This window comes from Pseudopodoces humilis, chromosome 1 (genome assembly GCF_049639895.1).
Source record: "Pseudopodoces humilis isolate 2021_Gansu_Grassland_sample_001 chromosome 1, ASM4963989v1, whole genome shotgun sequence".
NCBI classification, from domain to species: domain Eukaryota; kingdom Metazoa; phylum Chordata; class Aves; order Passeriformes; family Paridae; genus Pseudopodoces; species Pseudopodoces humilis.
In genome coordinates this window covers 72,246,302-72,260,089 of record NC_142200.1, presented here as the reverse complement: position 1 = coordinate 72,260,089, position 13,788 = coordinate 72,246,302, and the positions used below count along the sequence as shown (strand labels likewise).

Sequence of the window (13,788 nt, the reverse complement as noted above, 5' to 3'; positions counted from 1 at the left end):
AGACATCTTCAGATGTTTGACTTTGCCTTATATAGGGGAAAATGCTTCTGCAGCTTTGGTGTTGGTCAATACTCATGAGGTAAAAGGTAATAGCAGGTAAGCAGAAAAATTAATATGCAGAGCTGTGAAATAATCTTCCCATTGCTCCATATCTTAGTATTATACTGAAGTAAAAACATTCCATTTATTTTGAAACTATTTGACCTCTGGAAATACAATATTTTAAAATTTTCCATTACTGAGTAACTTTGATTTCACTATATAATTTCTCAATTTATGGTGACATCTTAATGAAGAAATTAAAACCAAAAGCACAGCTTAAAAAATTGCTGTTAACTGTGCAATTCTTTATTTTGTTACCTAATTAAGAACTGAAATACCAGAGTAAGATAGCTGTAACTTACCATTGTGCTTCGTAAATTGTTTCCTCGTCTGTTTCAGAGAACAGCTTATTTTATTTTGCATACTGAACTTCATTACACTACCAAGAATCAATTCCTTGTTTAATGTTTTTACTATTTGTGTATCATCATTTCTTCCAAGAACCTCACTCATTGCCCAGGCTGTACAGCAGTCTTTATTCCCAAGGCAACGGAACAAGAACTCTGACCCTACCACAAACCCTTTCTAATCTAGATGTAAAAAAATGGACAGTGATGTCCAAGGAAACAAAATGATGCTGATCAGTATGCTAAGCAATCAAACCCTAGTCATTTGTGCTTTGTGAGGTACAGAACCTTGTGAAGCTTTTCATGGTTTTCTGAACAACAGTGCAGCTGCTGTGAAGATTTTTATGGAGACCTTATGCAAGCATAGGAGAAGGCAAGGAAAGAATGCGCTCAGCTGCAAAGTGATGTGAGCACTGAAATAAGTTGGAGTTGGCATCTTACTGGAGAAGTCAGACACAAAGCAGTTACAGGTACGGAAGGGCCCTCAGAAACAAAATCAACTAGCTTCAGCTTCACTCAATAATTGAGAAGGGGCAGACAGAAAAGATGCAGAGTTCTAACTATTTTTAATCAATATAGAAGAATCTGTGTAAAAACAGTCAAAGCCATGCTGCAATTAACTTCTTTCAATATACACAAGATAGCTACAGAGCCATCTGACAATTCTTGCATGAAGACCTGTAGAACTAACAGCATTAGATTCTCAACAGACAAAGGGAATAAAATTGAGCCAGCACACACCACCAATCCCTCCAGTCAAGACCAAGGTCAACACAAATTGTGGTGGAAGAGTGTGTACACACACATACATGCACACACACACACACGCACAGATTCTTTCCCACTTGAAAAGTAAGAGGAGCCCACACAACTCTGCATCACTCCAGCACAGATGGAAACTACTGGTACAGTGCTCATCAGCTGTCTCAGAAACAGCCACTTAACCTACAAGCTTACTTATCAAGTTTCTATGCCAGGGGAGCATACAGCACACAATAAAGCAAACCACTGAAATTTAAAACAATTTATAAAGTACTGTTAATCCCTATTCTCTACAGCCTCCATATTCTTTCAAAAATGTGTAAAAATAAGGAGATGAGGACATGAGATTTCTGAAAAGTTCACAATGGACAGTTCTGGAAACAAACTTCATCTGGGATCTGTAAAGCAGTGCAAATGCCAGCACAACAGTTGGATTTGAAACCATTTTCCATTAAAAAAACCCCCAAAATCCAAATACAGATAATGTAAGCAACATCAAAACAGCTGCAGTTCACATTGCATGACTGGCCTGATTTGCTATTTTCTTTCATGACTTGTAAAATACCAGTAGTAAGAAACAGCACAAAGGCTTTTTCTTAATAAATTTTAATATTAAGAGCAGTTTGTCTGGATAAAAATGCAGTTACAAGTACCACACTACTGCAAATTGTGCATGATGCACAGTAGTGCTGACAACATTTGAGTAGCAAGACCATTTTGGAACAGTTTGTGAAAGGTATGTCAAAAACAGAATCTTGGCATAAGTAAGAATGTATGTTACCAGTGAATTTATTATTGTGAAAATATATCTGTCCCACAATGTACACCACTGTAAATAATCAAATGCAATATTTATGCACATCAAAAATATATGGGGTGAATATATACTCAGTTGAGCATTAAATCAGCCACAGGAAATGAAAGAAATATTTTGGCTATTTTCTATTATTTCATTTCATTGGAAATTTCCTAATAAATCACTCCGAAGGGCAATATTTGTGGTTCAAAACCATCAGGACAATAGTAATTCTGTAAAATAGTATGGATTTGAGAGATTTGAGCCCAATCTTCCTGCCACTAGATTCAGATGCATTTGGCTTGTGCTCGCTGCCTTAGAACATAAGTCCAGACACCAAAAGAATGAGCTACCACCTTCACAGCCGGGACCACATTAGTTCATACCAGGTAAGATCAGAGATGCAACATCAATAAAAGGAGATGACACTTTAAAAGCACCTGCCAGATTCTGAAAGATTAATTACATACACACATAGTAAAGTACAGAATACTGAAGGAGAGTGTACTGAATAGCAAATTAAATGTTCCATCCAATGTTCTATCACTTTTCTCAATACTGCAATGGATATTCACATTTTCCGCATTGGTCCAGGAAAGATACTACAATCTAAGCATGTGATCTGATGCTACTTAAAGCTTTGTGATACTGTTATGCATTTTCTTTATCTACATAACTGCCACCCCCAAACATTACTGCAAAAGAAATCTATCTACATATAGAAATAACAAAGACTTGACTTGGTGGCTCTTGTTTGACTGTGTTCTTGCAAAGAAATCTGCTAACTTTTCCTTGCCTGTCTAATAAGATATGTATTCCCCTGCCCATCAGGCCATAAATGGTACATGATAAATCAGTATTATCCCTCAGTATTATTCCCATAAAAATTCGCAGTGACTAATTCAGAGAGATTTTTTTTGGTTGGGTTTGGTTTTGTAAAAAGTAATTGTGCAATATAAAATTCATACGACAATTTTCAACTTTGGTAACTTACAGAAAAAAAGATATCAAGTTCTTTAACTAAGGATCAGGTCAGGGCATTGCTTACACTATGCTCTTTCTGCTGTGTAAGCACATCAGTTAAGGTTAATCCCTTTTCTTGAGATCCTGAAGAATTCTAATATTGACAAGAAATTTAATACAAGTTGTGAACCTATCTAATTTTTCTCAGTACCTTTAAGTACTTCCATAATCTAGCCTTAGTACATTTTTACTTACTGTTTCAATTAGTGAAATCCTGATCCCAAAGCCAACACCCACTTACCCCCTTCAACCAAATAGAAAAATCCAGCTGAGCTTCAACAAGTACATCTGAATTCTCAGAAGAGGAAATGTTTTCTTGATTTAACAGCAACTGTACAATATTACAAACGCTGACACATGAAAAACAAACAGGCAATAGAAAAATGTACAACAGCTTTGGTGTTATACAAAATAATAAAAAAAAGACTGGACAGCAAGATACATAGTTCATTATGTTCTCAACACAGCAACTTCATTGCTGACTAAGACAGTTATTTACTTTTCATATTCTCTACGTGTTCTTTCCACTCATGAAAAATCATACTGTATTACAACAATAAGAGCTGTTATGAACACCATAAAGTAAGCTCCAAATTTTATAAAAACATCTTGCCTCTTCACACTATTGCTTTGTGGCACATTGTCAACAGAACAGCAGTCCAAAATAAAGTGACAACTAGATTTAATAAATTAATATACTTTTAAAAGATGTACAATGCACATTCTTTCTAATCCAAGGGTTTAGGGTGTCAGGACACTTCTATATACACATATACAGACCTCAGACAGCATTTACAACATCAGAAAATGCAGATAAGAGACAGAGCCTTAACTGCTATCTGGATGCTACCAACAGAAGCCAAAACACTGCTGAGAGTATTATTGGGAGAGATATCCAAAAAGGAGAAAAGTCAATGAAAAAAGGACATGTAAAGGCAAAGGGAAGGTCAAGATGTTTAATATGACCATCTATTCTTGTGAAGACTGAGGTGGAGTTGTTGATGTGCCTGGTTTACCAGACTTCCGTTCGTAATTCACAAGTCGTTGTCCAACAAGGTACCTGGGATCACAGTAAAACCAGAAATTAACACAATGTAATACTATTTTGTAACACAAATCCACTCTTATCTCCTTTGCTGCCAAAGTAGTTTATTCATTTCAATAAAAAGTTATTATATAAATTGTAAAGGAAGAGCTTTAGCTGCTGCTTAATCTTTCTTAAAGGGAGAGAAAATATCCTGATGCTACTCCATGGAAAGCTTAAGGGGTACAAGACTCCTTGAGTGTGATATTGAAACAGAATTTAACTATCTCAGCACCTTAACAGTTTTCGTACCTTTCACATTATTGCTTTCTTCCTCTATATAATTGATCCACACTTTTTGCCACCCAAATTCCTTTTCATGCTTCCTATTTGCATGTCATGTGTGTACAAGAGCCCTACACACCTATGAATTCTTCCCCTGAGATCTGTCATTTCCTTTAGAAACCTTTTCACTTTGCTCCTTTTCTCATGGTACCATAGCCAACAACCATCATGCACTTTGTACATTTTAGAATGTCACAAACACTTGTATATGCTTTTAAAATTTGTTACATGAAAAGATACAATTACACATATTTCTAAAGCACAGATCTCTACTGGCTGGCATGACTGTCTGCTTACTTCCTGAAATGAGAAAATTAAGTCATACAAACTTCTTGTCTGCAAAGATGTTACAACATTTAATAACCTTATTTAATACCAAACTAATTTTCACTTACAATTTTTCAGTCGCTTCTTAATATTTAATATTCAAAGAAGCCTATTTTAGGTTTGACTCCTTTTGTAGTTATTGGAAACTCAGGATATGAACATAACAAAACTAATTTATTAATTTTCAATGCAAAAGAAGCCTAGCAAGATTAGTTGCTAATCTTCTTAATAACCCACAAAAAAGGTAACTAGGGTAACACCAAAAATAATGTAACAACACCAAAAAAAAGGTTAAACTATGCAAGACAACAAGAAAATAACAGAAAAAATATTATATTCATTAGGCATCTGAGCAATACAGAGTAATAATTACCGAAAACATCAGAAAACCACACAAAATTTGGTAAGGATAAACTATCAAATCAACTGAATATTCTTTAACAGGTTAGTTGGACTAATGAGTAGGAAGAGTAAGAGTAAGAAAACCATTATGCAGAAAAGGCTGAAGAACTGGTTTTATAAGCAGCAGCTTGAGACATGACTTTAACTTCCAGGTATATTGTAAGTCATGACATTCATTTGTCATTCAAGACTACAGATGAGACAGCTTCATTTGTGGGAAAACACATTCATGTTAGACATGGGGGAGTGTCTTCCCTTTATGGAGTCTATTCCTGTGTTTATCTACTGGAATCACAGATAAAACATCTGCCAAGAACAGTTTGTCTTAAAGAGTCATTTGTCTAGAAAACTTATTAAAAACCATTTTAGTCCTAAGTATCTACGACATCTGAATACAACCTGAAGTAATCATACATATACAGATATATATAAAGGGGAAAAAAAAATACCCCTATATACTCACTTGTCATTTTTAATATGTTCATAAAGGCGCTTGAACTGGCGGACTTGGAATGACAGAATTCCCATCAAAACCACCACCATAAGCAGAAAAGGATAAATCCGTCGCTGAACGAGGTTCTGCATTTCAGCAGTAACTCCTACAAAACGAGATACAATCCTTAGACATTCTAATACTGCTGAACTAACTCACATATTTCTGCTCCTCTACTTGTGCTTCCATACTTTTAGTTCTACTGTAACTTCAGTAGAACAGTGAAATAAATTACACATCCGTTTACATCAGAGATCCAACATGACAGCTGCTGTTCTTTTTAATCTGAAACACTACGAGCAAAATGTTTTCCATAAACAGACTGAAAATCCACAGTAGGAAAAAAAAGGGCTTATCAGTTCTTTTTGCCTGTTTAACTTCTGTTCATCCGCTTACTGACTTCTCCTTGTATCAAAAAGTCAACACAATAAAAGTCAGCATTCAAGTGAGACTGCAGAATAAAATGGGACTTCTTGAACATGTTAATGTCTTTTACTAGTTAGTTTTGATAAGTCGATGAAAAAGCTTATCTATCCTGGTTCTAATCAAATGATTTACCTTAATTATGAGAAGATAGGAAAGTCTGAAAAAACCCTATATATTTAAAATTTACATTTTAATACTATTAAAACCTCAAAAGAAACACAGGATTTTCACCTGTTCTAAGCTTCATTTAGAATCTGACAAGTCAGAAAAGATGGCCTCAGTTCAGTATAGCTCCTAGAGTGACTAAAATCAAAGGCTTATTATCCAAAGAAGAAATGAATTAAGCATTCCTTTCCCAAACTACCTAGATACTTAAAATGTACAGAGGAGAAATCAGTGTCTGCCCCTCCTCTTGGGTAAGGGGAGGGACAGACACTGATTTCTTTTCTGTGGTGAACCTTGGACAAATCTTTTCTGTGGTGTCCTTGGGACAAGACCCAAGGAGCAGCCTCAAACTATGTTAGAGAAGGGTTTGTGCTGGGTATTAGAAAAAGGTGGATCACCCAGAGGATGTTTGGGCACTGGCACAGGCTGCCCAGGGAAGCGGTCACAGCACCAAGCCTGACAGGGTTCAAGAAGCATTTGGTCAATATTACTGGAACATGGTGTGACTCTTGGAAGTCTTTAAACATTTACTTTTGTCAGCAGAAGAGAAGTAATTTGATTGTTTTGTTTTGTTTGTTGTGTTGGTTCTTTTTATAAACTAGGGCTTGAAGTTTTATTTCCACAAACATACTTACACTGCTGTTAAACCATGAGATGACAAACAGATGTTCTGAATGCATACATACCCAGTAAAGGTACAACACCAGAAGCTATGATGTACGGCACACACAGGGAAAGTAAGAGGACAGAGATTACGGGTGCTGCCAGTTTACGGATGATGAAGTGTAAGTCAATGTTACGAATCCCATTTGCATATACCTAAAATGGAAGAAGTTAGAAGTAGAACAGATCAATCAAGAAAGCCTTGCTTTGTACTTACAGCACTAATTACAAGGTTTTACACAATTCTCCTTATGAAAGGAAATGGGTGTTCCCATGACCACAGCTGAAGGAAAAACTCTCTGCCAACTTACATCACGAGGGTTCCAGGAAATCATTTAAACAATACCCAAGAGACCAATTTAATCTGGAACAGAGTTGTGATTCAGTTGCAGGAATGCAAGAGACCTTCTGAAATATCATTTAATAGAGCTGTGGACAATGGTTTTGTGGGTGACCTGGGATCATTTTGCGCTGTTAACTTCCTAGAAGAGGATCCTGTGTATGCTAATAGAATAAATTAATAGATTTTGTAATGGGCAGAAAATAGGATCCAATTTTGTACTTGGTGAGGCAGACCAGAGCCTCTGTATGTAGAGTCTATACCTGAAAAAAAAGGCCTCCACAATTCTTAAGCTTCTGCACTTACTACCAGAAGCTAATGTCAAAACATAACCAGATTAAGCATGGGAAAAGGCCAGTTTTGAATGGCTATCAGCTGCAGCTAAACAATGGCCTCTGTCCTACAGGCTGGAAGGTTCAGGAGAGTGTGGAAAAGGCCCATGGAGAGCATTCAGAATGGAAGAGGGAGCCGTGGTATACATCAAAACATACTCCCAGACTAAGACAATATTTCTGCAGTGTGACAGCTGAAGTGATCTAATAACTGGGACCATGTGCTAGACTTAACCACGAGAGGCACCTTGTGTACAAAGTTTGAGACATGCGCCACAGGCATCACATACAGTGCAGGGCTGAAAAATTACCTTCTGACAAACAATTGAGATACTTCACTGAGATGACAACCATGGAATTTAATGGTTATAACCAAGAAAAAATACTTCTGACAAAACAATAGGCGACGTGATTCTGAACTGCTCAGAGAAACTGTTCCATGTTGCTTAATAATCAAAGGGGAACAGAAATGCTGTCTTTCATCTTGACTGATCTATGAATGGGGTAATCCCTACAGCCGCAGAGAAAGCAAAATTCTGTGGTTTTGAGTTGTGGATGTAAATACTGTCCAATATTCAGACAAGTATTTGGACACATTGACTTCATCTGAAGAAACAATCATGTTTCTTTCTTACTTTATTACGAACCTGATAAAAATGCATGTATGTATACAAAGCATTTTCTTAAATTCAGCCGAGTTTTTGTTTTACTGTTATGTGTACCTTAATGGATTAGACTATACAATTTAAAATGTTTTTACAAGAATAGTTGAATTTCACTTGATTACTCCATTACTGCAAGAGTAACACTGTTTTGTGACACACAATCAGAAACATAAAAAATGTATTATTCAGATAATTCACATGGATAATTTTTCCCTACCTGTTCAATAACAGTTTTCAGCCACCACTGGGGACCCATCAATGTTATGGCAGCAATTATTTTGGCATGCAGAACTCCAAGAGCCCAGTCCTAATTTTGTAAAAATTTACAGTGTTAGCATTAACATATCTTTAAAAAGTCAGATAGCCAAAAGCTTTAAAAGAAATGTGTTAATATTACTTATAAGTGAAAATATAATTACTTTTCCATTTACATGTGACATTGCTTCAAAAAGACAACATCATCTGCACATTCCTGTGAGAAAGAGGATGCTCTCAAGATTAGCTGATACCTGTAAATTTAGCTTCCTGGGACCTGGAAAATCACTACTACTATTAAACCAAAGGCAAATAAAAAAAACCAATCAGACTTAAAGCAATTGACTAACATTCTGGTACAACTAATTTACACAAAAGGAAGTAAATTTCCTTCCTTTACAAAATAATAGAAAAAAGATACAAAGATGTTCACACACATCAGGAAACAAATTCCTTTCCTTCTTCTGAAGTCTAATTATTCCCCAAACCCTACCTGATGTAAGAGAAGCTTAAAGCAAGGCAATGCTCTTCACAAAAAAAGTCATACTATTCGGAGGAAAATGTATGTTTTAACATAAACTGCAATTAATATGGCATGGAATTTGCCACAATAACTACTGGCTTCTAGTAAACACTTCACATCCTAAGTCCAGCCTTTCTGGATTACAGATATTTCTAAGAGATTGTCAATAAAATCCATCAAAAATAGAATGCAAAACATAGGCTGATAAAGTAGAATAAACAGATGAGAACTGGTAATACTTGGGACATCACAGACTAATAACCTTTCTAAAAGTGCTGGGGAAGTACATTTTCTTTCATCAATTACTTAAAAAGACAACTTTTGTTAATAAATTCTAAAAAAAATTAAAAACTGTTACAAAAAAGCACCAGTTAAAGTTGATTCATGTTTAGTTAAGTATGTAACCTTTGTATAACCCTCTTCTCTTTTGGGAAAAATAAAAATTAGTCTCAATTTTGATAGCTTCTTGTTGATTTAGAATAAGTATAAAATCCCACTTATCTTAAATTTTGAAGAAATTCTGCTACATGAAAATGAAGGTTTTCAGTGTACTTATTTTAAAACTTTTAAAGAACTAATATGCAATAGGAAAGAATTTTTATAAACTCTAGCATTACAAATTCTTTCCACAAGTGTTTGGAAAGCATAATCTTCTACCACTGTAATTATATGATGTCCTGATTTTCTGGTCATCTACTCAGCTCAAAAATATACTTGGATTTTAAAGTAATAGAATAATTAAATTAATAGCCAAATTCTTCCTTGCATTATGGCTTTAAACATTTGGATACTGAAAGTAAATGAAAGCTTAGGGCAGCTTAGAAAGTCACTGTCACACTTTCTTGTTATTTAGTAATGACATTCTAGATATTTTGATTTATGGTCCCCTCAGTTGAGTTTCTTTGAGTTATGACCTCTTTCATAATTCAGCCTAGGTGATGGAAGCATTTGTCATTCAATCTAATGCATCTTCACCTTGTCTCCCAACTTGCAGGACAGAAATTTGCACTCAGCCTGTGATATTTGACTGAAGAGCAATAAATCACAACTACCTCAGAATTTTGCATTAGTGATTTGACAACTCAGCCCAAAATCAGCATGATCCTAAATCATAAAAAAATTACATTTATAATGTGCCTCATCACTGAATTAAAATCTTACAAGGAAAAAAAAACCCAAAAATTTAACCTCTTGCTGCATAACTGTATGCAAAAAGCTTTTCAAAACTATTAGAGTACGTACATCTGTGCATACATAGAGAGATACTAACTTCTTACATAACCTTACAATTATGTCACTGGAAAAGCAGCTGATCACTGAAATGCAGCCTTTGAGGTCATGTCACAACAGTTCAGCTTTTCACAGTTTAAATTCCTCAGCATATCCTTTTGGTTCAAATAATCCTCACATCCAAACTGGCTTTTCTCTGCCACATACAAACATATTTGTGGAAAATACTCTGAAGCACCAAAATCACATGAAACAAGGCAGCCCATACTCCTTACATCAACAGCAGCAAAAGAATGGGAGCAACTGACCTGCCAAGGATAGAAGAGAGGTGTTTGATCCAAAGGAACTCTCAAAGGTGCGACAATGACCAGTTCAAACAGAAGACCAAGCAAAAGTGGAACCACTCCAGCAAGCAGTATAGCCACTATCAGTGTCTTCATTATCTAAAAAAACCAAGACATTTAATTAGTATGTTTAGTAGAGGATTCTTTTTTAAACACAAAAATATAACTTGAACTACATAAACACACAGCCCTGGTGAAAAAACTCCAAAGCTACAGAGACCTCTATTTCACACATATACACCCCTAGAAATAATTTTTGCTATTGCTCGTTTTGCAATGCAAGTTTTCAAGATTGGGTCCTTCCTATTCCATAGGAATAGAAATTCCAGAACAAAACATGACTGTATCTACTAGTATTCATATAGTTCTAAATCGTAACATCATACTGTTATCAATAGGGAATACTATCCAATGGCACTTCAATACATTGCATATGCTCATATGTTGGGAAATTGAAGAATTTTTCCAAAATTGCCAAATTTTCTCTGGTGCAAAACAAACCTTAAAAATTCAGTCATTATGGAATATTTGAGTTAAAAATTGAGGACTCAGAACACTGTGCTTGGATCTTTATTTATTCTGAAATTCTCAATTTAACTGCGTCATACAAAACTAGCCTGACCTAATTAGCATGATACGGAGAAGGGGCAAAGAGCAAGTAGAAATTATGCTTTAGCTCTGAATTTACTTGAAGAAGCTAAGATCTTAAAATGATGGATGAGGTATTTGGGAAACATGGTAGTTAGGACATGAAGAGCATGTACAGTGTAACAATGCAATAAGTACATTAAAAATGTCCAGGACAGGATACCATTTATGCTATAGATGTTTAAAGGAACTGGCAAGAAATCTACTACAGAAATCCTCAAAAACAAAACCAAGATAAAAAGGTGGGGTATAAATTTGCTTTCGTGCTGAGAATCTCAATTCCTCAAAATTTGTATTTTTGAGGAAAATATCTTTTATTTGAACAACGTAAGTTCAACAGCTGATAAAGATCTTTCTGAAAACATGCATCAAGCTACTTTGTAGAGACATGGTCATCATCTATCAGCTTTATAAGGTTTTTCCATTTGAAAATTACATGTAACTAAACAAGTAAATAGTTAAGCTTCCAGACTTATATAAAAATGTAAATGTCTTTGAGAACATGTAACACATAGGATAATAATGCAGTATGTTCACTTTTAAAGGAAAATAGAAAAATAGATACATATATATGTATATATATATGTATTTAAACATATATACACACAAGCATATTTACATTGATTGCCTTCAAAAATAGTCTATGCAATGGGAATGTAAGCTGCAAAAGCTTCAAAATGGTCTGAAAAGCAATATGAAATATACATGACAGAGTAAAGCCTGCAAGCAAAAAATGAAACAAGTTCCATTAGCTAATTCTCTGATAATTCAGTAGAACTTTTTCTCAAGACTCACCATGAGAGACCATTCTTTGACCTTCTGGAAAATGACTCGACGACCCTGTGGCATCCAGGCAACCAGCACTGTCACTGCTCGGATAGTCAGCCAACAGACATAAAGACCACAGGCAGCTGTGTACAGTTCATGGATTTTGGCAGTCCCCGTCCAAAATGACATTAACCACCGGCCAGCGAACACTGAAAACACAAGCACTATTAAATACAGCAATGCTTCTGGACATATTAGGGAAGGATGCCTATTAAAAAAATACTTATCAAATTTATATTGAATATCCCTACATTAATATTATTCAACATGAAACAGTTATTTTGGTACTATACCCGTAACACATAAATGTGTGAAGCACTATGCAAACGCTTTCAGATATGATGCCAAATAAACACATAGAAATCCTTTTCCACCTAAATTTTCATTATGGCAGCAATGGGACCTGAGCTACAGCAAAACAAAGCACTGAACTGTTCAGAGCCTAAACACTGATCTCCAGAACTGCAATCATATATTAGTGTGTAAGCTTGAACTTAAATTATATGAACTAATTTTGGGTTGTTTCACTGCCTCATATAATTTTATAAGACTTACTGATGAGGCTTCTGAAGTTCTCTGACAAAAATGGGAGACTGATTTGCTACAGTTAACTTTTTAGTAGTGTTTTCATTTCCCTGGTATTAGAGTGGAATTATTTTATGTCCTACAACTAAAACGATCACAGAATTTATAACTTTGATCTCAACATATTAATGACTTCAGTATCTATCTTGGGTTGCAATGCAAGATGTAGCCAAAAGTATGTATTCTATTACCAGCTGTTAAAACCAGGTAGAGCAGTGTTCTTTATCTCTTCCCTCCAGAGGGATAGCCTGTTAATGGGCCACTGAGTCTCACTGCATGACTGATAAAATTACATCACCCCATTGTGAGATGCTCCACCCAAGGGGAGGAGCCAAGCCTTCCTACCTGAATATAATCTGAGATTTAGAACACCACAAGCAGCCTTTCTCCACTTCCTTCCAGAGGAAAGAGTGGACCCATCTACATCACTGGATCTTCAGAGGAAGATGACAACCTTCTACAGGATCACTGCTTTAACAGAACCACATCTGTCACTCCAGGAGGACTGCAGGTCCCATTTAATTGGACTGCTACCAACACCCAGATCAACAGGGTGTGTCAGGTTGTATTCTCTGTCAGTAGTTTTTTATTGTTTGTTTTTTTTTTGTATTACTGCATTTTTATTTTAATTTAATTTCCTTAGTAAAGAACTGTTATTCCTATTCCCATATCTTTGCATGAGAGCATCTTGATTTCAAGTTTATAATAATTTGGGGGGGGGGGGTGGTCTACATTTTTTCCATTTCAAGGGAGGTTTCTGCCTTCCTTAGCAGACACCTGTCTTTTCAAACCAAGACAGTATCATAGAAGAAGGTATAAATTACATGGCATTACAGCAGGCAGGTTATGGAATTTATGCTGGTTAACATTTATTCTAAATTATTTTAAAAATACCAAGTGTTTTTGAAGTACTTACTCAGACATTTTAAAGTGATATACATGCCACTTCACAAAATCTCCTAGTGATGTGTCAAGATCACAGAATCACTGATTATCTCAAGTTGGAAGGAACCCATAAGGATCATTGAGTCCAACCCCCTGCTCCTCACAGTACTCAACAATGACACCTTCAGAATAATTAATTAAAGAAAATACTGCAGAAGACGTGGAAACTAACTACTTATTTTCCTTCTCAAAACAGTAAAATAGGTGCTAGAGTTTCT

The 13,788-nt window shown here is 35.5% G+C and overlaps 1 protein-coding gene across 2 annotated transcripts in view; it reads right to left on the bottom strand.

Moving 5' to 3' along the window:
* Positions 1-1,972: 1,972 nt before the first annotated feature.
* Positions 1,973-13,788, bottom strand: part of MARCHF6 (membrane associated ring-CH-type finger 6) — a 44,975-nt gene continuing 33,159 nt past the window's right edge. For both annotated transcript variants that reach the window (XM_088053755.1, XM_005531712.3), the window contains exons 21-26: positions 12,008-12,189; positions 10,529-10,663; positions 8,430-8,519; positions 6,899-7,031; positions 5,592-5,727; positions 1,973-4,090 (exon numbers count right to left, since the gene is read on the bottom strand). In XM_088053755.1, the coding sequence (XP_087909881.1) occupies positions 4,000-4,090; positions 5,592-5,727; positions 6,899-7,031; positions 8,430-8,519; positions 10,529-10,663; positions 12,008-12,189 (767 nt within the window). In that variant the 3' untranslated portion in view covers positions 1,973-3,999. The remainder of the gene's footprint in view (positions 4,091-5,591; positions 5,728-6,898; positions 7,032-8,429; positions 8,520-10,528; positions 10,664-12,007; positions 12,190-13,788) is intronic.